This window comes from Mustelus asterias, unplaced genomic scaffold (assembly GCF_964213995.1).
Source record: "Mustelus asterias unplaced genomic scaffold, sMusAst1.hap1.1 HAP1_SCAFFOLD_538, whole genome shotgun sequence".
In the NCBI taxonomy this organism is placed as follows: domain Eukaryota; kingdom Metazoa; phylum Chordata; class Chondrichthyes; order Carcharhiniformes; family Triakidae; genus Mustelus; species Mustelus asterias.
This window is the reverse complement of record NW_027590488.1, coordinates 100,241-122,958: the sequence shown is the minus strand read 5'-3', so window position 1 is coordinate 122,958 and position 22,718 is coordinate 100,241. Positions and strand designations below refer to the sequence as shown.

Sequence of the window (22,718 nt, the reverse complement as noted above, 5' to 3'; positions counted from 1 at the left end):
TGCCATCTTGAACCCACCACAGTCCCCGTGTGTGGGGTAGGTACACCCACAGTGCTGTTAGGGAAGGAGTTCCAGGATTGTCATTGGACATCAGTCAGTCCCCGTGTGTGGGGTAGGTACACCCACAGTGCTGTTAGGGAGGGAGTTCCAGGATTGTTGTTGGACATCAGTCAGTCCCCATGTGTGGGGTAGGTACACCCACAGTGCTGTTAGGGAGGGAGTTCTGGGATTTTGACCCCAGCGACAGTGAAGGAACGGCCGATATATTTCCAAGTCGGGATGGTGAGTGGCTCGGAGGGGGAACTTGCAGGTGGGGGTGTTCCCCATGTGTCTGCTGCCCCCCCCTTGTCCTTCTAGATGGTAGAGGTGGTGGGTTTGGAAGGTGCTGTGGAAGGAGCCTTGGTGAGTCGCTGCAGTGCATCTTGTAGATGGTTCACACGGCTGCCGCTGTGCGTCGGTGGTGGAGGGAGTGAGTGTTTGTGGTTAGCGTGTCGATCGAGCGGGGCTGCTTTGTCCTGGATGGTGTCGAGCTTCTTGAGTGTTGTTGGAGCTGCACTCATCGAGGCAAGTGGAGATTGTTGTTGGAGCCGCACTCATCCAGGCAAGTGGAGATTGTTGTTGGAGCCGCACTCATCCAGGCAAGTGGAGATTGTTGTTGAAGAGACACTCATCCAGGCAAGTGGAGATTGTTGTTGGAGCCGCACTCATCCAGGCAAGTGGAGATTGTTGTTGGGAGTCGCACTCATCCAGGCAAGTGGAGATTGTTGTTGGAGCCGCACTCATCCAGGCAAGTGGAGATTGTTGTTGGAGCCGCACTCATCCAGGCAAGTGGAGATTGTTGTTGAAGAGACACTCATCCAGGCAAGTGGAGATTGTTGTTGGAGTCGCACTCATCCAGGCAAGTGGAAATTGTTGTTGGAGAGACACTCATCCAGGCAAGTGGAGATTGTTGTTGGAGAGACACTCATCCAGGCAAGTGGAGATTGTTGTTGAAGAGACACTCATCCAGGCAAGTGGAGATTGTTGTTGGAGCCGCACTCATCCAGGCAAGTGGAGATTGTTGTTGGGAGTCGCACTCATCCAGGCAAGTGGAGATTGTTGTTGGAGCCGCACTCATCCAGGCAAGTGGAGATTGTTGTTGAAGAGACACTCATCCAGGCAAGTGGAGATTGTTGTTGGAGTCGCACTCATCCAGGCAAGTGGAGATTGTTGTTGGAGAGACACTCATCCAGGCAAGTGGAGATTGTTGTTGGAGAGACACTCATCCAGGCAAGTGGAGATTGTTGTTGGAGCCGCACCCATCCAGGCAAGTGGAGAGTGTTCCATCACACTCCTGACTTGTTTACACGTGGAATTAAACATACACACCGAACATGCACACATAAAGACGCACAAATGACACGAAGGCACACGTTTGTCATCAAATCAATCATTTATTTACATTGACATTGAACATATCACAGAAAACAACATTCCTCTGTCTCTATCTACCCCCTGGTCGTGAGGAGATATTTTCGGAAGTTATTTTCCAATTGATGTGACATCAGGAACTTCGGAAAATCATAATTGCTTCTCTTGAACCAGTGTTGGTTTCGGGAAAAGGCATCGGGGGAGGGGGGAGCGCTTTGGGTTCAGTGGAGCCATTTGTAGCTCAGCCGAGCATTCGGGAACTTCCGCATGGTTTTGTTGACCTCCCCAGTGAGCGAGGACAGTTAATGCTTCCGATTAAAATTTACTCCTCGGGCACCTTTCCTCCCGTTTGAGTTTTTGTTCCAATTATTGGCAGTCGGGCAGGATTGCGGCCCACTCAGTGGCTGGGGTCCTCGCCGCTTGACCAAACGCAGCCCAGCTTACCAGGAGTTTGCCAGATGCCTTTCGCTTTGAGAATCTTCCTCTCCACCCTCTCCCATTCCAACCCCCCCTTCCCAGGTCTCTCCCCACCCACTCCGTTGCCCCCCCCCCCCGTCCCCTCCACCAAGGCACTGCGTAACCATTGATCCCATTGCCCTATGGGAAGCATGGTGTCACTGAGATTAGCTCACTCACTAGCGCCTGCCGGAGGTGGGGGGGGAATGACAGATGTGGTTTGCGCAATGCGCCCCTCACCCCCACAACACAAAATACCCAATGAGGTCCCCCATTCCCCTGGTTGCTATGAGTAACCAATCCATCCCCATTCTCCCCAGCCCCCATTTCCCTGGTTGCTGTGGGTAACCAAGCCATCCCATTCACCCAGGCCCCTGGTTGCTCTGGGTAACCAATCCATCCCCATTTTCACCCAGACCCCTGGTTGCTATGGGTAACCAATCCATCCCATTCGCTCAGGCCCCCATTCCCTTGGTAGCTATGGGGAACCAATCCATCCCATTCTCCCAGGTCCCCATTCCCTTGGTTGCTATGGGTAACCAATCCATCCCATTCTCCCAGGCCCCCCAGTTGCTACGGGTGACCAATCCATCACCATCCCCCCCGCACCCCCCCCCCCCCACCGCCCCCACCGCTCCCGATATCATTCCGGGGCCTATCCCTGTTCCTCCTCGCCAGCGTTGAACCCGACTACCCGTCTCGCCCTGCGCGCGCAGACCCGACCGACCTCCCCTCCCGTTCCCCCCGCCTGCCGACAACCTCCAAGATGGCAGCCAGGCCAAAAGAATGATGGGGTTTGCGAGACCACAGTCCTTTTCCTCCCCGGATTCCACCACCCCCTGCCGGTCTGACGGAGATATTAATTCCCTGGACTCGTGAGGGAGCTGGCTTTTGGGAATGGTGGTCAAGGCCTGTGGGCCTCAGGCTCCGGCCTACTTGGCCAATCGAAGCCCTGTTCGCCATCCAGGCCGCTAGGCCCCAATCTACTTGAGGCATGAATTGAAAAGTAAATATCGGGAGGCGTCACCAGTCACTCCCGCCACGATAACGGACAATTTCCCAAAGAATTAGAGGCAGATCCCGGAGCAAGACGCAGCCTTAGTCCACCATTAAAGGCCTATCCTCCCTCACCTGGCCTTCTCAGGGAAGGTCCTGTTAATCAGTCACTCGAATTCGGGGTTGCTATGGGTGTGGAGAGATGCCCAGGCTTGTGTTAAAATAGTGCAGGCAGCTATTTTGTAAGCAGGACACCAGGACATTTATATAGCGCCTTTATCATCACGAGAGGTCCCACAGAAGCATTTAATCAACCCAGCTTAATGCTGAGACACACTGGGAGGTGTAAGGGACAGGGAACCAAAGGCTTGGCCGAAGAGGTTGGGTTTAAGAGGCGTCTCAAAGTAGGAGAGAGAGAGAGACAGAGAGAGAGACAGAGAGACAGAGAGAGAGAGTGACAGAAAGAGAGAGCGAGAGAGAGAGAGAGAGAGTGACAGCGAGAGAGAGACAGAGAAAGACAGACAGAGAAAGAGAAAGAGAGACATACTCACACAGAGATAGAGAGACAGAGAGAGAGACAGAGTGAGAGAGAAAGAGAGAGACACACGCTCACAGATAGAGAGAGAGACAGAGAAAGAGAGAGACAGAGAGAGAGAGACAGAGAGAGAGACAGAGAGAGAGAGACAGAGAGAGAGAGCGATAGAAAGAGGTGGAGAGGTTTAGGGAGGGAATTCCAGAGTTTGGGGCCCCCCAGGCAGCTGAAGGCACGGCCGCCAATGGCGGAGCGATGGGAATCGGGGGATGCTCGAGAGGCCGGAATTGGAGGAGCGCAGAGATCTCGGAGGGTTGTAGGGGATGGAGGAGGTTACAGAGATTGGGAGGGGGTGTAGGGGGTTACAGAGATAGGGAGGGGGTGTAGGGGCTGGAGGAGGTTACAGAGATAGGGAGTGTAGGGACTGGAGGAGGTTACAGAGATAGGGAGTGTAGGGACTGGAGGAGGTTACAGAGATAGGGAGTGGAGGGACTGGAGGAGGTTACAGAGATAGGGAGGGGGTGCAGGGGCTGGAGGAGGTTACAGAGATAGGGAGTGTAGGGACTGGAGGAGGTTACAGAGATAGGGAGTGTAGGGACTGGAGGAGGTTACAGAGATAGGGAGGGGGTGTAGGGGCTGGAGGAGGTTACAGAGATAGGGAGGGGGGTGTAGGGGCTGGAGGAGGTTACAGAGATAGGGAGTGTAGGGACTGGAGGAGGTTACAGAGATAGGGAGGGGGTGTAGGGGCTGGAGGAGGTTACAGAGATAGGGAGGGGGTGTAGGGGCTAAAGAGGTTACAGAGATAGGGAAGGGGTGTAGGGGCTGGAGGAGGTTACAGAGATAGGGAGGGGGTGTAGGGGCTAAAGAGGTTACAGAGATAGGGAAGGGGTGTAGGGGCTGGAGGAGGTTACAGAGATTGGGAGGGGGTGTAGGGGGTTACAGAGATAGGGAGGGGGTGTAGGGGCTGGAGGAGGTTACAGAGATAGGGAGTGTAGGGACTGGAGGAGGTTACAGAGATAGGGAGTGGAGGGACTGGAGGAGGTTACAGAGATAGGGAGGGGGTGCAGGGGCTGGAGGAGGTTACAGAGATAGGGAGTGTAGGGACTGGAGGAGGTTACAGAGATAGGGAGTGTAGGGACTGGAGGAGGTTACAGAGATAGGGAGGGGGTGTAGGGGCTGGAGGAGGTTACAGAGATAGGGAGGGGGGTGTAGGGGCTGGAGGAGGTTACAGAGATAGGGAGTGTAGGGTCTGGAGGAGGTTACAGAGATAGGGAGGGGGTGTAGGGGCTGGGGGAGGTTACAGAGATAGGGAGGGGGTGTAGGGGCTAAAGAGGTTACAGAGATAGGGAAGGGGTGTAGGGGCTGGAGGAGGTTACAGAGATAGGGAGGGGGTGTAGAGGCTGGAGGAGGTTACGGAGATAGGGAGAGGGATGTAGGGGGCTGGAGGAGGTTACAGAGATAGGGAGGGAGGTGTAGGGGCTGGAAGAGGTTACAGAGATAGGGAAAGGGTGTAGGGGCTGGAGGAGGTTACGGAGATAGGGAGGGGGTGTAGGGACTGGAGGAGGTTACAGAGATAGGGAGCGGGTGTAGGGGGCTGGAGGAGGTTACAGAGATAGGGAGGGGGTGCAAGGGCTGGAGGAGGTTACAGAGATAGGGAGGGGGTGTAGGGGGCTGGAGGAGGTGACAGAGATAGAGTGGGGGTGTAGGGGGCTGGAGGAGGTTACAGAGATAGGGAGGGGGTGTAGGGGCTGGAGGAGGTTACGGAGATAGGGAGGGGGTGTAGGGGCTGGAGGAGGTTACAGAGATAGGGAGGGGGTGTAGGGGCTGGAGGAGGTTACGGAGATAGGGAGGGGGTGTAGGGGCTGGAGGAGGTTACAGAGATAGGGAGGGGGTGTAGGGGCTGGAGGGGGTCACAGAGATAGGGAGGGGGTGTAGGGGCTGGAGGGGGTCACAGAGATAGGGAGGGGGTGTAGGGGCTGGAGGAGGTTACAGAGATAGGGAGGGGGTGTAGGGGGCTGGAGGAGGTTACAGAGATAGGGAGGGGGTTGTAGCGGGCTGGAGGAGGTTACAGAGATAGGGAGGGGGTGTAGGGGCTGGAGGAGGTTACAGAGATAGGGAGGGGGTGTCGGGGCTGGAGGAGGTTACAGAGATAGGGAGGGGGTGTCGGGGCTGGAGGAGGTTACAGAGATAGGGAGGGGGTGTAGGGGCTGGAGGAGGTTACAGAGATAGGGAAGGGGTGTAGGGGCTGGAGGAGGGTGTGGAGATAGGGTAAACGGGATCACCTGTAGTTCCCCTACTCCCCCACTCGCCCTGGTGGGGGCGATGGTGAGTGGGTGAGGAGGGGAGCCGAGAGAGGGGGGAAATGTGTCACTCTCCGTAGACCGGGTCGTTTTCCGTGTCACTGGGTCCAGAGACAAAGTCCTCGTAGGGCATGCAGGCAAAACAAAACCGCTTGATGTCCTTCCAACAGATGCGGCAGTACATCGCCCCGCAGCCCACGTTGGGGCAATAGTACGACGTTTCCGTTGGCCCCTCGCTGCACACCACACAGCGCTTGCGAATGTACCTCCGGAGGCACGGGAACCTGCGATGGAGAGCTCCGGCCATTCCCCGTAATTGCTGCCACAAGGGGCGGAGAGGGAGGAACGGGATGGGGGGAGGAGGGAAGGAGGAGGGTCAAAGAGAGGTCAGATGTCAACGGGTCTCCCGGTAAAGGCGTCCAAACTTTACACATCTCCCGTACAAACGGGAATCAGGAGTGGGAATCGGCTGTGTGACCATCCCGTTCCTTTTAAGAAATGTATTTCCATCATTTTCCTTCGCAGGATATTATCGGCGCCGGTTAGTCTGCGACTGGTGTCCGTAATTGTCTCGCAAGCAATCTACCCGGGTTCGATTCCCGGCCTGTGTGCGGAATCTGCCCCCCGTATCCGCGTGGGTTTCCTCCGGGTGCTCCGGATTCCTCCCACACTCCAAAGATGCGTACAGAACGTGGATTGGACGTGCTAATTTGCCCCTTCGTGTCCAAACAGAGTTGAGGGGTTCGGGGTGGTTTATGTATAGAATAACAGATACCCGGGAGTGAGTTACAGACTGGAATCTAATCGAGGGGTTCGGGGTGGTTTATATATAGAATAACAGATACCCGGGAGTGAGTTACAGACTGGAATCTAATCGAGGGGTTCGGGGTGGTTTATATATAGAATAACAGATACCCGGGAGTGAGTTACAGACTGGAATCTAATCGAGGGGTTCGGGGTGGTTTATATATAGAATAACAGATACCCGGGAGTGAGTTACAGACTGGAATCTAATCGAGGGGTTCGGGGTGGTTTATATATCGAATAACAGATACCCGGGAGTGAGTTACAGACTGGAATCTAATCGAGGGGTTCGGGGGTGTTTTATACATAGAATAACAGATACCTGGGAGTGAGTTACAGACTGGAATCTTATCGAGGGGTTCGGGGGGGTTTATATATAGAATAACAGATACCTGGGAGTGAGTTACAGACTGGAATCTAATCGAGGGGTTCGGGGTGGTTTATATATAGAATAACAGATACCCGGGAGTGAGTTACAGACTGGAATCTAATCGAGGGGTTCGGGGTGGTTTATATATAGAATAACAGATACCCGGGAGTGAGTTACAGACTGGAATCTAATCGATGGGTTCGGTGTGGTTTATATATAGAATAACAGATACCCGGGAGTGAGTTACAGACTGGAATCTAATCGAGGGGTTCAGGGTGGTTTATATATAGAATAACAGATACCCAGGAGTGAGTTACAGACTGGAATCTAATCGAGGGGTTCGGGGTGGTTTATACATAGAATAACAGATACCCGGGAGTGAGTTACAGACTGGAATCTAATCGAGGGGTTCGGGGTGGTTTATATAGAGAATAACAGATACCCAGGAGTGAGTTACAGACTGGAATCTAATCGAGGGGTTCGGGGGTGTTTTATATATAGAATAACAGATACCCGGGAGTGAGTTACAGACTGGAATCTAATCGAGGGGTTCGGGGTGGTTTATATATAGAATAACAGATACCCGGGAGTGAGTTCCAGACTGGAATCTAATCGAGGGGTTCGGGGGTGTTTTATATATAGAATAACAGATACCCGGGAGTGAGTTACAGACTGGAATCTAATCGAGGGGTTCGGGGTGGTTTATATATAGAATAACAGATACCCGGGAGTGAGTTACAGACTGGAATCTAATCGAGGGGTTCAGGGTGGTTTATATATAGAATAACAGATACCCGGGAGTGAGTTCCAGACTGGAATCTAATCGAGGGGTTCGGGGGTGTTTTATATATAGAATAACAGAAACCCGGGAGTGAGATACAGACTGGAATCTAATCGAGGGGTTCGGGGTGGTTTATATATAGGGTGAGGCAGTTTGGTGGGGGGAGTATGTACTAATGCGAGGTGTTAACTGGTGGGAAATCCCTTGAGTCTTACCCACAATTGTTTCTTGCGAGCCTGAATGAGGATTTTTTTGCGTTGAGTTTCCGCGTAAGCGATCCTTCTCCGAAGGTAGTCATTGTACAGAAACAAAATACGTTTCTTTTCTCGCTGTGGCAACGGAGAAGAGAGCCAATCAGATCCCACTCTGAATTAAGAATCTACTGATGACCCATTGTGGGAAAAACCCATCTGGTTCCCTTTAGGGAAGGAAATCTGCCGTCCTTACCCCGGTCTGGCCTACATGTGACTCCAGAGCCACAGCAATGTGGTTGACTCTCAACTGCCCTCCAAGGGCAACTAGAGATGGGCAATAAACGCTGGCCCAGCCAGCGACGCCCATGTCCCAGGAATGGATAAACAAAAACAGAAGGGTGTTGGATGGACAATTTGAGGAAATTCGACCTGACAGCTACGACTCTCACCAACTTTTACAGATGCCCCATAGAAAGCATTCTTTCTGGGTGTATCACAGCTTGGTATGGGCTCCTGCTCTGCCCAAGACCGCAAGGAACTACAAAAGGGTCGTTAATGTAGCCCAATCCATCACACAAACCAGCCTCCCATCCATTGACTCTGTCTACACTTCCCGCTGCCTCGGGGAAAAGCAGCCAGCAAAATCAAGGACCCCACGCACCCCGGACATTCTCTCTTCCACCTTCTTCTGTCAGGAAAAAGATACAAAAGTCTGAGGTCACGTACCGACCGACTCAAGAACAGCTTCTTCCCTGCTGCTGTCAGACTTTTGAATGGACCTACCTCGCATTAAGTCAATCTTTCTCTACACCCTAGCTATGACTGTAACACTACATTCTGCACTCTCTCCTTTCCTTCTCTTTGAACGGTATGCTTTGCCTGTATAGCGCGCAAGAAACAATACTTTTCACTGTATCCCGATGTATGTGGCAATAATAAATCAAATCTAATCAAGCTTACCTTTGGAAAACAGAAGGATGCGATGACTCTCCGTAGCCTGAAGCTGTAGACTTGAAGGAAGCAGAAGACAACCATGCCAATCATGGGGACAAGGGTATAGAAGACGGCACCTTTCCCTATCTTGTGCGGGACAGGAAGACAGTCTGAAACACAAACACAAACAATGGAAGACCCCACCGTTCTCCGACCAGCGAGGGACTGCGGATGTGTTCCCCCCCCCCCACTGTTAATGCTGTCCCGTTCCAACCATTGACCCCAAGATCATACCAACCTGACATTTGGCCCATCGAATCTGCACCGACCCTCTGACAGAGCACCTTACCCAGGCCCACCCCCATCCCTGGAACCCTGCGCATTTATTCTGCTAATCCACCTAACCTGCACATCTTTGTACACGAAGGGACAATTTAGTATGGCCAATCCACCTAACCTGCACATCTTTGTACACGAAGGGACAATTTAGTATGGCCAATCCACCTAACCTGCACACCTTTGGACACTAAGGGGCAATTTAGCATGGCCAATCCACCTAACCTGCACACCTTTGGACACTAAAGGGCAATTTAGCATGGCCAATCCCCCGAACCCGCAGATCTTTCCTCCGGGAGGAAACCGGAGCACCTGGAGGAAACCCACGCAGACACGGGAAGAACGTGCAAACTCCACACAGACAGTCACCCAAGGCCAGAATTGAACCCGGCTCTCTGACGCTGTGAGGCAGCAGTGCTAACCACTGTGCCACTTGGTCATATTATACGCCATATCGGTATTCGATGGGAGAGTTACAGAATTAGAGGAATGGTCTTCGATGGAGAGTTAGGGGATTAGAGGGAGCGTCTTCGATGGAGAGTTGGGGGATTAGAGGGATGGTCTTCAATGGAGGGTTAGGGGATTAGAGGGATGGTCTTCGATGGAGAGTTAGGGGATTAGAGGGATGGTCTTCAATGGAGAGTTAGGGGATTAGAGGGAGCGTCTTCGATGGAGAGTTAGGGGATTAGAGGGATGGTCTTCAATGGAGAGTTAGGGGATTAGAGGGAGCGTCTTCGATGGAGAGTTAGGGGATTAGAGGGAGCGTCTTCGATGGAGAGTTAGGGGATTAGAGGGAGGGTCTTCAATGGAGAGTTAGGGGATTAGAGGGAGCGTCTTCGATGGAGAGTTAGGGGATTAAAGGGAGCGTCTTCGATGGAGAGTTGGGGGATTAGAGGGATGGTCTTCGATGGAGAGTTGGGGGATTAGAGGGATGGTCTTCGATGGGGCAGTTCGGAGATTAGAGGGATGGTCTTCAATGGGAGGGTTAGGGTATTAGAGGGATGGTCTTCGATGGGAGAGGTAGGGTATTAGAGGGATGGTCTTCGATGGGAGAGTTAGTGCATTAGAGAGATCTTCAATGGGTGAATTCTGCCTTGAACAAGCTCATTGATATTATGGAATCTTCCACTCTGTCTCATTCTCTCTCAGGACGGTAAAACTATTGAATCTCCTCTCCCTAATCTTCATATTTTTGTCAAAACGTTCGCTAGGTTTCTCAGGGGAGAGGTAACCATCCCATCATACCTTGCCTCTCACTGTGGTCAGCCTGGTGAGGTGATACAATGGCTCGCGTTCTATTGCCTCGGGGTCTGAGTCCATGGGTTCGAGTCCCCGTCCCGAGACCGGGGACCGTAATCCAGACCGGCAGGGTGGGTTGGGGGGGGGAGGAGTCGGTTCCCGCCACAATCTGGGGACCAATATTCACCCCTCCACCCAACAGCACTGAAGAAAATGAAGGGCGCTGTTCTGCATGGGATCTTGCTGTGCGCAACACCCCCGCTGCACCTCTATCAGAGCGCGGGCTTGCGAGGCCATGGCAGGATGTCCCCAGGTGGAGTCAGGCGCTATCACAATGCAATGGCGGAAGCTCAGCCAATCACGACTGCGCGAGTCCAGTTCCCCCACCCCGCCGTCGTGGGCGCACTTTCGGGTGGGACTGCCCGCACAATTCGGGGAATCCCCACCCCAAGACGAATGACCATCCATCTGCTGTCCCCACGGTGGGCCTTGTCATAAAAGATCACCCTTTACCTCACGACATCGCTCCCTCCGCCATCTTGGGCGTCACGGTCTAGGCCGGAGGCTTGTCTCGCACCCGGATTACGCCCCCACCTCCCGTCGTCACGTCAACACCCTTCTCCCTCAATCCCACAACGCCAACACTCCTCCCCCCCGCCCCCTCCAACCCCCTCCCCTCCGCGTCGGAGTCACCCGGCCGCCCACTCACGGAGGTTATTGGACTCCATCTTCACGTCGAGGGTGGTGTTGAACGCGGAGACGGTTCGGCGGATCAAGTTGGCCAAAATGGACGTCCCCCCAACCTTGATCTCGAGGTGGTGACTCTCTGTCGGAGGGGGGGAACGGAGACGGAGAACGTGAGTTGGCTACACCAATGGGCAGGGAGGGAAGGAAGGGAGGGAGGGAGGGAGGGCGCTATCGGAACAGGAGGGGGCCCGTTACCCCTCCCCCTTCTTGTCCTGACAGCCAATCACCTTAATTCCATCTCCCTGCCCCATCTCCGTGACCTTTAACCCTCCTCCTTACCCCGACACAATCTCTCCCTCTCAGTTTGGTCATTCTAAATTGACCCCCCGACACCCCCCGACAGAGGGGGAGAGAGAGAGTTCCGGATCCCTCTCCCCCTTCTGCGTGAGGGGCTGCTTTCTGGTGGGGCCCCTGCCTCGAATTTTAAGGATCTCTCCCCCCCCTCTCCCCCTACGCGTTCTGGATTCTCTCTCTCTTCCCCCCAACCCCCGCCAACAGAAGAAATATTCTCTCTCTGTCGATCGACTGAAGTCCTTTGAGGTCGGGACAGAGGGAGAGAAAGAGGGAGTGTCTGAGTCTCGAAGGTGCGAGCGTGTGGGACTCGCTCCCACGGGGGAGTGGGGGAGAATGTGGGACTTGCTCCCACGGGGGGAGTGGGGGAGAATGTGGGACTCGCTCCCACGGGGGGAGTGGGGGAGAATGTGGGACTCGATCCCATGGGGAGTGGGGGAGAATGTGGGACTCACTCCCATGGGAGAGAATGTGGGACTCGCTCTCACGGGGGGGAGTGGGGGAGAATGTGGGACTCGCTCCCACGGGGGAGTGGGGGAGAATGTGGGACTCGCTCTCACGGGGGGGAGTGGGGGAGAATGTAGGACTCGATCCCATGGGGAGTGGGGGAGAATGTGGGACTCGCTCCCACAGGGAGTCGGGGAGAATGTGGGACTCGCTCCCACGGGGGAGTGGGGGAGAATGTGGGACTCGCTCCCAAGGGGGGAGTGGGGGAGAATGTGGGACTCGCTCCCATGGGGGGAGTGGGGGAGAATGTGGAACTCGCTCCCACGGGTGGAGTGGGGGAGAATGTGGAACTCGCTCCCACGGGGGGAGTGGGGGAGAATGTGGAACTCGCTCCCATGGGGGGAGAATGTGGGACTCGCTCCCAAGGGGGGAGTGGGGGAGAATGTGGGACTCGCTCCCATGGGGGGAGAATGTGGGACTCGCTCCCAAGGGGGGAGTAGGGGAGAATGTGGGACTCGCTCCCACGGGGGGAGTGGGGGAGAATGTGGAACTCGCTCCCATGGGGGGAGAATGTGGGACTCGCTCCCAAGGGGGGAGTAGGGGAGAATGTGGGACTCGCTCCCACGGGGGGAGTGGGGGAGAATGTGGAACTCGCTCCCACGGGGGGAGTGGGGGAGAATGTGGAACTCGCTCACATGGGGGGAGAATGTGGGACTCGCTCCCAAGGGGGGAGTGGGGGAGAATGTGGGACTCGCTCCCATGGGGGGAGAATGTGGGACTCGCTCCCAAGGGGGGAGTGGGGGAGAATGTGGGACTCGCTCCCAAGGGGGGAGTGGGGGAGAATGTGGAACTCGCTCCCATGGGGGGAGTGGGGGAGAATGTGGAACTCGCTCCCATGGGGGGAGTGGGTGAGAATGTGGGACTCGCTCCCATGGGGGGAGAATGTGGGACTCGCTCCCACGGGGGGAGAATGTGGGACTCGCTCCCAAGGGGGGAGTGGGGGAGAATGTGGGACTCGCTCCCATGGGGGGAGAATGTGGGACTCGCTCCCAAGGGGGGAGTGGGGGAGAATGTGGGACTCGTTCCCACACGGAGTTTGGGGAGAATGTGGGACTCGCTCCCACGGGGGGAGTGGGGGAGAATGTGGAACTCGCTCACATGGGGGGAGAATGTGGGACTCGCTCCCAAGGGGGGAGTGGGGGAGAATGTGGGACTCGCTCCCATGGGGGGAGAATGTGGGACTCGCTCCCAAGGGGGGAGTGGGGGAGAATGTGGGACTCGCTCCCAAGGGGGGAGTGGGGGAGAATGTGGAACTCGCTCCCATGGGGGGAGTGGGGGAGAATGTGGAACTCGCTCCCATGGGGGGAGTGGGTGAGAATGTGGGACTCGCTCCCATGGGGGGAGAATGTGGGACTCGCTCCCACGGGGGGAGAATGTGGGACTCGCTCCCAAGGGGGGAGTGGGGGAGAATGTGGGACTCGCTCCCATGGGGGGAGAATGTGGGACTCGCTCCCAAGGGGGGAGTGGGGGAGAATGTGGGACTCGCTCCCACACGGAGTTTGGGGAGAATGTGGGACTCGCTCCCACACGGAGTTTGGGGAGAATGTGGGACTCGCTCCGGTTTCCTCCCACAGTCCAAAGATGCGCGGTTGGATTGGCCATGCTAAATTGTCCCTTACTGTCTGGGGACTAGCTAGGGTAAATACATGTGGTTATGGGAATAGGGCCTGGGTGGGATTGTGGTTGGTGCAGACTCGATGGGCCGAATGGCCTCCTTCTGCACTGTCGGGATTCTATGATTCTAACTACTTCCTGTGGTAATGAATTCCACAGACTCACCACTCTTTGGGTGAAGAAATGTCTCCTCATTTCCGTCCTAAATGGTCTACCCCGAATCCTCAGACTGTGACCCCCTGGTTCTGGACTCCCCCCACCATCGGGAACATCCTCCCTGCATCTACCCTGTCCAGTCCTGTTAGAATTTTATAAGTCTCTATGAGATTCCCCCCTCATTCGTCTGAACTTCAGTGAAAACAATCCTAACCTCGTCAATCTCTCCTCGTACATCAGTCCCGCCATCCCCGGAATCAGCCTGGTAAACCTTCGCTGCACTCCCTCCAGAGCAAGAATTCCCACGCACCCCGGACATTCTCTCTTCCACCTTCTTCCGTCGGGAAAAAGATACAAAAGTCTGAGGTCACGCACCGACCGACTCAAGAACAGCTTCTTCCCTGCTGCTGTCAGACTTTTGAATGGACCGACCTCGCATTAAGTTGATCTTTCTCTACACCCTAGCTATGACTGTAACACTACATTCTGCACCCTCTCCTTTCCTTCTCTATGAACAGTATGCTTTGTCTGTATAGCGCGCAAGAAACAATACTCTTCACTGTATCCCAATGCATGTGACAATAATAAATCAAATCTATGTACTCGATAAAATAATGAGGGGCACAGATCAGCTAGATCGTCAATATCTTTTCCCAAAGGTAGGGGAGTCTAAAACTAGAGGGCGTAGGTTTAAGGTGAGAGGGGAGAGATACAAAAGTGTCCAGAGGGGCAATTTTTTCACACAGAGGGTGATAAGTGTCTGGAACGAGCTGCCAGAGGTAGTAGTAGAGGCGGGTACAATTTTGTCTTTTAATAAGCGTTTAGACAGTTACATGGGTACGATGGGTATAGAGAGATATGGGCCATATGCGGGCAATTGGGACTAGCTTAGTGGTTAAAAAAAGGGCGGCATGGACAAGTTGGGCCAAAGGGCCTGTTTCCATGCTGTAAACCTCTGTGTACTCTATGAACGGTATGCTTTGTCTGTATAGCGCGCAAGAAACAATACTTTTCACTGTATCCCAATAGATGGGACAATAATAAATCAAATCTATGTACTCTATGAACAGTATGCTTTGTCTGTATAGCGCGCAAGAAACAATACTTTTCACCGTATCCCGATACATGTGACAATAATAAATCAAATCAAACCAAAACTTTTACACGCCTGGACTATAAGAGATAAAGTGAGAAGTCTCACAACACCAGGTTAAAGTGGGTTATTTGGTAGCACGAGCTTTCAGAGTCTCGCTCCTTCTTCAAGTGAGACCTGAGGAAGGAGCGGCGCTCCGAAAGCTTGTGCTAGCAAATAAACCTGTTGGACTTTAAGCTGGTGTTGTGAGACTTCTTACTGTGTTCACCCCAGTCCAACGCCGGCATCTCCACATCATGGCAAGAAGAGATTCAACAGAGGGGGTGTCCGGGGACCCCATGGATTGGCTCACGATGGATATCGCCAGGGACTTGAACCCCCGCAATGTGGCACACCGTTTCAGCCATTGTTGGAGGCCCCAGGTAGCAGAGGGAATGGTGAAATCTACCCGGTACTCACCGCTGAAGTTATACTCCAGGTAACTGTGTCGCTGGATAATGTCCAACATTGTGTAGAGAAGCCAGTCAAACAGAAACAGAGCGAACACCACAAAGATGATAGCTGTGTACTGAAGCAGCTCGAGAACCTGAGGACACACATGTCCCAAAGCGTTAGTCCATCAGCTGGAACATGGTTCCCTCAGCATGTGGCTCCTTCGCGGGGCGCAGTGCTGAGGGAGCGCCGCACAGTGGGAGGGTCAGTGCTGAGGGAGCGCCGCACTGTGTGAGGGTCAGTGCTGAGGGAGCTCCGCACTGTGGGAGGGTCAGTGCTGAGGGAGAGCTGCACTGTGGGAGGGTCAGTGCTGAGGGAGCGCCGCGTTGTGGGAGGGTCAGTGCTGAGGGAGCGCCGCACTGTGGGAGGGTCAGCGCTGAGGGAGCGCCGCACTGTGGGAGGGTCAGTGCTGAGGGAGTGCCGCACTGTGGGAGGGTCGGTGCTGAGGGAGCGCCGCACTGTGGGAGGGTCGGTGCTAAGGGAGTGCCGCACTGTGGGAGGGTCAGTGCTGAGGGAGCGCCGCACTGTGGGAGGGTCAGTGCTGAGGGAGCGCCGCACTGTGGGAGGGTCAGTGCTGAGGGAGCGCTGCACTGTGGGAGGGTCGGTGCTGAGGGAGCGCCGCACTGTGGGAGGGTCAAAGCTGAGGGAGCGCTGCACTGTGGGAGGGTCAGTGCTGAGGGAGCGCTGCACTGTGGGAGGGTTAGTGCTGAGGGAGCGCCGCACTGTGGGAGGGTCGGTGCTGAGGGAGCGCCGCACTGTGGGAGGGTCAGTGCTGAGGGAGCGCCGCACTGTGGGAGGGTCGGTGCTGAGGGAGCGCTGCACTGTGGGAGGGTCAGTGCTGAGGGAGCGCCGCACTGTGTGAGGGTCAGTGCTGAGGGAGCGCCGCACTGTGGGAGGGTCAGTGCTGAGGGAGCGCCGCACTGTGGGAGGGTCAGTGCTGAGGGAGCGCCGCACTGTGGGAGGGTCAGTGCTGAGGGAGCGCCGCACTGTGGGAGGGTCAGTGCTGAGGGAGCGCTGCACTGTGGGAGGGTCAGTGATGAGGGAGCGCTGCACTGTGGGAGGGTCAGTGCTGAGGGAGCGCTGCACTGTGGGAGGGTCGGTGCTGAGGGAGCGCCGCACTGTGGGACGGTCAGTGCTGTGGCAGGGCCGCACTGTGGGAGGGTCAGTGCTGAGGGAGTGCCGCACTGTGGGAGGGTCAGTGCTGAGGGTGCGCTGCACTGTGGGAGGGTCAGTGCTGAGGGAGCGCCGCACTGCGGGAGGGTCGGTGCTGAGGGAGCGTCGCACTGTGGGAGGGTCAGTGCTGAGGGAGCGCCGCACTGCGGGAGGGTCGGTGCTGAGGGAGCGTCGCACTGTGGGAGGGTCAGTGATGAGGGAGCGCCGCACTGCGGGAGGGTCAGTGCTGAGGGAGTGCCGCACTGTGGGAGGATCAGTGCTGAGGGAGCGCCGCACTGTGGGAGGGTCAGTGCTGAGGGAGCACCGCACTGTGGAAGGGTCAGTGCTGAGGTAACCTGCACTGGGGGAGGGTCAGTGCTGAGGGAGCTCCGCACTGTGGGAGGGTCAGTGCTGAGGGAGCGCCGCACTGTGGGAGGGTCAGTGCTGAGGGAGCACCGCACTGTGGGAGGGTCAGTGCTGAGGGAACCTGCACTGTGGGAGGGTCAGTGCTGAGGGAGCTCCGCACTGTGGGAGGGTCAGTGCTGAGGGAGCGCCGCACTGTGGGAGGGTCAGTGCTGAGGGAGCGCCGCACTGTGGGAGGGTCAGTGCTGAGGGAGCGCCGCACTGTGGGAGGGTCAGTGCTGCGGGAGCGCCGCACTGTGGCAGCGCCGCACTGTGGGAGGGTCAGTACTGAGGGAGCGCCGCACTGTGGGAGGGTCAGTGCTGAGGGAGCGCCGCACAGTGGGAGGGTCGGTGCTGAGGGAGCGCCGCACTGCGGGAGGGTCAGTGCTGAGGGAGCGCCGCACTGCGGGAGGGTCAGTGCTGAGGGAGCGCCGCACTGCGGGAGGGTCAGTGCTGAGGGAGCGCCGCACTGCGGGAGGGTCAGTGCTGAGGGAGCGCCGCACTGCGGGAGGGTCAGTGCTGAGGGATCGCCGCACTGCGGGAGGGTCAGTGCTGAGGGAGCGCCGCACTGTGGGAGGGTCGGTGCTGAGGGAGTGCCGCACTGCGGGAGGGTCAGTGCTGAGGGAGCGCCGCACTGTGGGAGGGTCAGTGCTGAGGGAGCGCCGCACTGTGGGAGGGTCAGTGCTGAGGGAGCGCCGCACTGCGGGAGGGTCAGTGCTGAGGGAGCTCCGCACTGTGGGAGGGTCAGTGCTGAGGGAGCGCCGCACTGTGGGAGGGTCAGTGCTGAGGGAGCGCCGCACTGCGGGAGGGTCAGTGCTGAGGGAGCGCCGCACTGTGGGAGGGTCAGTGCTGAGGGAGCGCCGCACTGCGGGAGGGTCAGTGCTGAGGGAGCGTCGCACTGTGGGAGGGTCAGTGCTGAGGGAGCGCCGCACTGCGGGAGGGTCAGTGCTGAGGGAGCGCCGCACTGCGGGAGCGTCAGTGCTGAGGGATCGCCGCACTGCGGCAGGGTCAGTGCTGAGGGAGCGCCGCACTGTGGGAGGGTCGGTGCTGAGGGAGCGCCGCACTGTGGGAGGGTCAGTGCTGAGGGAGCGCCGCACTGTGGGAGGGTCAGTGCTGAGGGAGCGCCGCACTGTGGGAGGGTCAGTGCTGAGGGAGCGCCGCACTGTGGGAGGGTCAGTGCTGAGGGAGCGCCGCACTGTGGGAGGGTCAGTGCTGAGGGAGCGCCGCACTGTGGGAGGGTCAGTGCTGAGGGAGCGCCGCACTGGGAGGGTCAGTGCTGAGGGAGCGCCGCACTGGGAGGGTCAGTGCTGAGGGAGCGCCGCACTGTGGGAGGGTCAGTGCTGAGGGAGCGCCGCACTGCGGGAGGGTCAGTGCTGAGGGAGCGCCGCACTGTGGGAGGGTCAGTGCTGAGGGAGCGCCGCACTGCGGGAGGGTCAGTGCTGAGGGAGCGTCGCACTGTGGGAGGGTCAGTGCTGAGGGAGCGCCGCACTGCGGGAGGGTCAGTGCTGAGGGAGCGCCGCACTGCGGGAGGGTCAGTGCTGAGGGATCGCCGCACTGCGGCAGGGTCAGTGCTGAGGGAGCGCCGCACTGTGGGAGGGTCGGTGCTGAGGGAGCGCCGCACTGTGGGAGGGTCAGTGCTGAGGGAGCGCCGCACTGTGGGAGGGTCAGTGCTGAGGGAGCGCCGCACTGTGGGAGGGTCAGTGCTGAGGGAGCGCCGCACTGTGGGAGGGTCAGTGCTGAGGGAGCGCCGCACTGTGGGAGGGTCAGTGCTGAGGGAGCGCCGCACTGTGGGAGGGTCAGTGCTGAGGGAGCGCCGCACTGGGAGGGTCAGTGCTGAGGGAGCGCCGCACTGGGAGGGTCAGTGCTGAGGGGGCGCCGCACTGGGAGGGTCAGTGCTGAGGGAGCGTCCCACTGCTTCTCGATTCCACTCTTACCAAGGTCTTCATTTCAGTTGTTTGAACCCGGCACTGCCAGGGGAATATCACATCAGGTCTCTCTGCCTTTTTAAATGGCAAAATATGTCTTCTGTCCTAGTCAGAGAGCAATGTTCACAAAATTAATTCAATGCAACTAATCCCACTGCCCCGCTCTCTCCCCATAGCCCTGTATCAATCCCCAAACTAATCCCACTGCCCCGCTCTCTCCCCATAGCCCTGTATCAATCCCCAAACTAATCCCACTGCCCCGCTCTCTCCCCATAGCCCTGTATCAATCCCCAAACTAATCCCACTGCCCCGCTCTCTCCCCATAGCCCTGTATCAATCCCCAAACTAATCCCACTGCCCTGCTCTCTCCCCATAGCCCTCCCTGTGGTCTTGGCGTTATCCACTTTGGTAGCAATAACAGGAAGACAGATTATTATTTGAATGGGTGTCAATTGGGAGAGGTGGATACTCAGCGAGACCTTGGAGTCCTCGTGCATCAGTCGCTGAAAGTAAGCACGCAGGTACAGCAGGCAGTAAAGAAGGCAGATGCTATGTTGGCCTTCACAGCGAGAGGATTTGAGGGATGGGGATGTTTTGCTGCAATTGTACAGGGCGTTGGTGAGGCCACACCTGGAGTGTTGTGTGCAGTTTTGGTCTCCTTATCTGAGGAAGGATGTCCTTGCTATAGAGGGAGCGCAGCGCAGGTTTACTAGGCTGATTCCGGGTCTGTCATATGAGGAGAGACTGAGTTGGTTAGGATTATATTCACTGGAGTTTAGAAGAGTGAGAGGGGATCTCATAGAAACTTATAAAATTCTCACAGGGTCGATTCAGAAAGAATGTTCCCGATGGTGGGGGGAGTCCAGAATTCGGGGTCCATAGTTTGAGGATAAGGGGTAAACCTTTTAGGACTGAGGTGAAGAGAAATTTCTTCACCCAGAGGGAGGTGAATGTGTGGAATTCACTCCCACAGAAAGTAGTTGAGGCCAAAACGTTGTGTGATTTCAAGAAGGAATTAGATATAGCTCTTGGAGCTAAAGGGATCGAGGGATATGGGGGGAAGGGTGGGGATCAGGATATTGAATTTGATAATCAGCCGTGAATTCATAGTGAATGATGGAACAGGCTGGAAGGGCCGAATGGCCTAATTCTGCCCCGATACTGAATGGTCCAATGGGAGGAGGAAGTGGAAATGGAGGAGGGGCCTGTGTCTTATGGTCCAATCAGAGGAGAAAGTGGAGGTTGATGGCGTCTGGGTCTACCTGTGTTGGGGGGGAGTTGCCACGGTTCGTTCCAGGAGGGGGCTCACGCGGTTCCGCCTCGATTGTCCCTCCCCGCCGAGGGAGCAACAGACTCCACGCCGCCCACCCCTCCCTCACGCGGGGCTTCCCTCCGAACGCGGGGGCGCCACTCACCACCCTCCTGCGCCTCGCATCGATTTGCCGGAAGTAAGTGCTGATGTAAATGTTGTCGTAGCGGATGTCCCTGTTGTAGTTCATGGTGTAGAGGAAGGAGCTAGAGAGGGAGAGAGCAAGAGAGAGAGAGTGAGAGAGAGAAAGAGAGAGAAATCACCTCCACCTCGAGGTTAAACTGGGTCACTTTTCACCCCCTCCAGTTGAAGCCACTTGGACGCGGGACCGTCATACGTTCAGGGTGAAGAGGGCCATTCAGCTCGGGGAGGCATTTAGAGGACACCTCCTTCCTCGTCCTCTAAGAGCCCTTGCCCTACCCCCATTCAACCAGGGCGTTCCCTCGGAGACCCCTCAAACAGGAAGACAATATTCGGCCTTAGAGCCTAAAACCCAGGGAACAAAAAACAGGAGGAGGCCATTCAGCCCCTCCAACCCATTTTGACATTGAATTGGTCCATCTACATCCTAACTAAAAGCCAAGACTGACAGAGTGGTTATCTCTGGACTCTTGCCTGTACCACGGGATAGTTTAGAGAGGAATAGGGAGAGGGAAGGTTTGAATTCATGGCTGAGGGGATGGTGCAGGAGGGAGGGGTTCAGGTACTTAAGCAATTGGGGCTCGTACTGGGGAAGGTGTGACCTCTATGAGAAGGATGGTCTACACCTTAATCAGAAGGGGACCAATATCCTGGGGGGTAAATTTGCTAAGGCCATGCAGGGAGGTTTAAACTGATTCGGGGGGGGGGAGGGATCCTGAGTAGTGGGGCTGAAAGTGAGGGATGCATGGATGGGGACTGCAATGCACGGCATTGCAGAGGTGGGGTGGAGCAGGGTTTGAAATGTGTATACTTCAATGCCAGGAGTATTCGCAATAAAGTGGGTGAACTTGCAGCGTGGATCAGTACCTGGGACTTCGATGTTGTGGCTATTTCAGAGACATGGATAGAGCAGGGGCAGGAATGGATGCTGCAGGTCCCGGGGTTCAAATGTTTTAGTCGAAGTAGGGAAGGAGGTAGAAGAGGGGGAGGGGTAGCATTATTGGTCAGAGATTGTATCACAGTGTCAGAGAGGAGGTTTGATGAGGACTTATCTGTTGAGGTAGTATGGGCGGAGATTAGAAATAGGAGAGGAGAGGTCACCCTGTTGGGAGTCTTTTATAGACCTCCTAAAAGTTCTAGAGAGGTTGAGGAAAGGATTGCGGAGTCAATCCTGCTTAGGAGTGAAAGTAATAGGGCAATTGTTATGGGGGATTTTAACTTGACTAATATTGACTGGAATTGTTATAGCTCTAGCTCGTTAGAGGGGTCAGTTTTTGTTCAAAGCGTGCAGGAAGGTTTTTTGACTCAGTATGTAGACAGGCCAACTAGAGGTGAGGCTATATTGGATCTGGTGCTGGGAAATGAGCCAGACCAGGTGCTAGACTTGGAAGTTGGTGTGCATTTTGGTGATAGTGACCACAATTCGGTTACGTTCACCTTAGTGATGGAAAGGGATAGGCATGAACCTCGGGCCAGTGGTTTTAGCTGGGGGAAGGGTAATTATGAGGCTATTAGGAGAGAATTAGGAAACATAGGTTGGACTAGGAGATTACAGGGACTGGGAACGTCCGACATGTGGAGTTTTTTCAAGGAGCAGCTACTGCGAGTCTGTGATAGGTATGTCCCTGTCAGGCAAGGAGGAATTGGTAGGGCTAGGGAACCGTGGTGCACCAAAAAAGTTTCTTTGTTGGTTAAAAAGAAAAAGGAGGCTTATGTTCGGATGAGACGTGAGCACTCGGGTAGTGCACTAGAAAGCTTTAGATTGGCTAAGAGGGAGTTGAAGAGCGAGCTTAGAAGGGCTAAAAGGGGACATGAGAAGACTTTGGCGGATAGGGTTAAAGAGAATCCTAAGGCGTTCTATAGGTATGTCAAGAACAGAAGGTTGGTTAGGGCAAGTTTAGGGCCAGTTATAGATGGCAGAGGGAAGTTATGTGTGGAACCGGAGGAGATTGGTGAAGCATTGAACCAATATTTCTCTTTGGTGTTCACGCAAGGGGACATGAATATAGCTGAGGAGGACACTGGGTTGCAAGGGAGTAGAATAGACAGTATTACAGTTGATAAGGAGGATGTGCAGGATATTCTGGAGGGTCTGAAAATAGATAAATCCCCTGGTCCGGATGGGATTTATCCAAGGATTCTCTGGGAGGCAAGAGAAGTGATTGCAGAGCCTCTGGCTCTGATCTTCAGGTCGTCGTTGGCCTCTGGTATAGTACCAGAAGATTGGAGGTTAGCGAATGTTGTCCCATTGTTTAAGAAGGGGAACAGAGACTTCCCCGGGAATTATAGACCGGTGAGTCTCACTTCTGTTGTCGGCAAGATGTTGGAAAAAATTATAAGGGATAGGATTTATAGTTATTTGGAGAGTAATGAATTGATAGGTGATAGTCAGCATGGTTTTGTGGCAGGTAGGTCGTGCCTTACTAACCTTATTGAGTTTTTTGAGAAAGTGACCAAGGAGGTGGATGGGGGCAAGGCAGTGGACGTGGTATATATGGATTTTAGTAAGGCGTTTGATAAGGTTCACCATGGTAGGCT

At 55.5% G+C, this 22,718-nt stretch overlaps 1 protein-coding gene across 1 annotated transcript in view; it reads right to left on the bottom strand.

The window, feature by feature from the left end:
* Window positions 1–5,761: 5,761 nt before the first annotated feature.
* The window catches only part of dcst1 (DC-STAMP domain containing 1), a 38,461-nt gene continuing 21,504 nt past the window's right edge, over window positions 5,762–22,718 (bottom strand). Inside the window, exons 7-13 of the mRNA XM_078204982.1 lie at window positions 20,146–20,245; window positions 18,740–18,835; window positions 15,219–15,345; window positions 11,061–11,177; window positions 8,804–8,946; window positions 7,865–7,978; window positions 5,762–6,013 (exon numbers count right to left, since the gene is read on the bottom strand). Coding sequence (XP_078061108.1) covers window positions 5,762–6,013; window positions 7,865–7,978; window positions 8,804–8,946; window positions 11,061–11,177; window positions 15,219–15,345; window positions 18,740–18,835; window positions 20,146–20,245 — 949 coding nt within the window. The remainder of the gene's footprint in view (window positions 6,014–7,864; window positions 7,979–8,803; window positions 8,947–11,060; window positions 11,178–15,218; window positions 15,346–18,739; window positions 18,836–20,145; window positions 20,246–22,718) is intronic.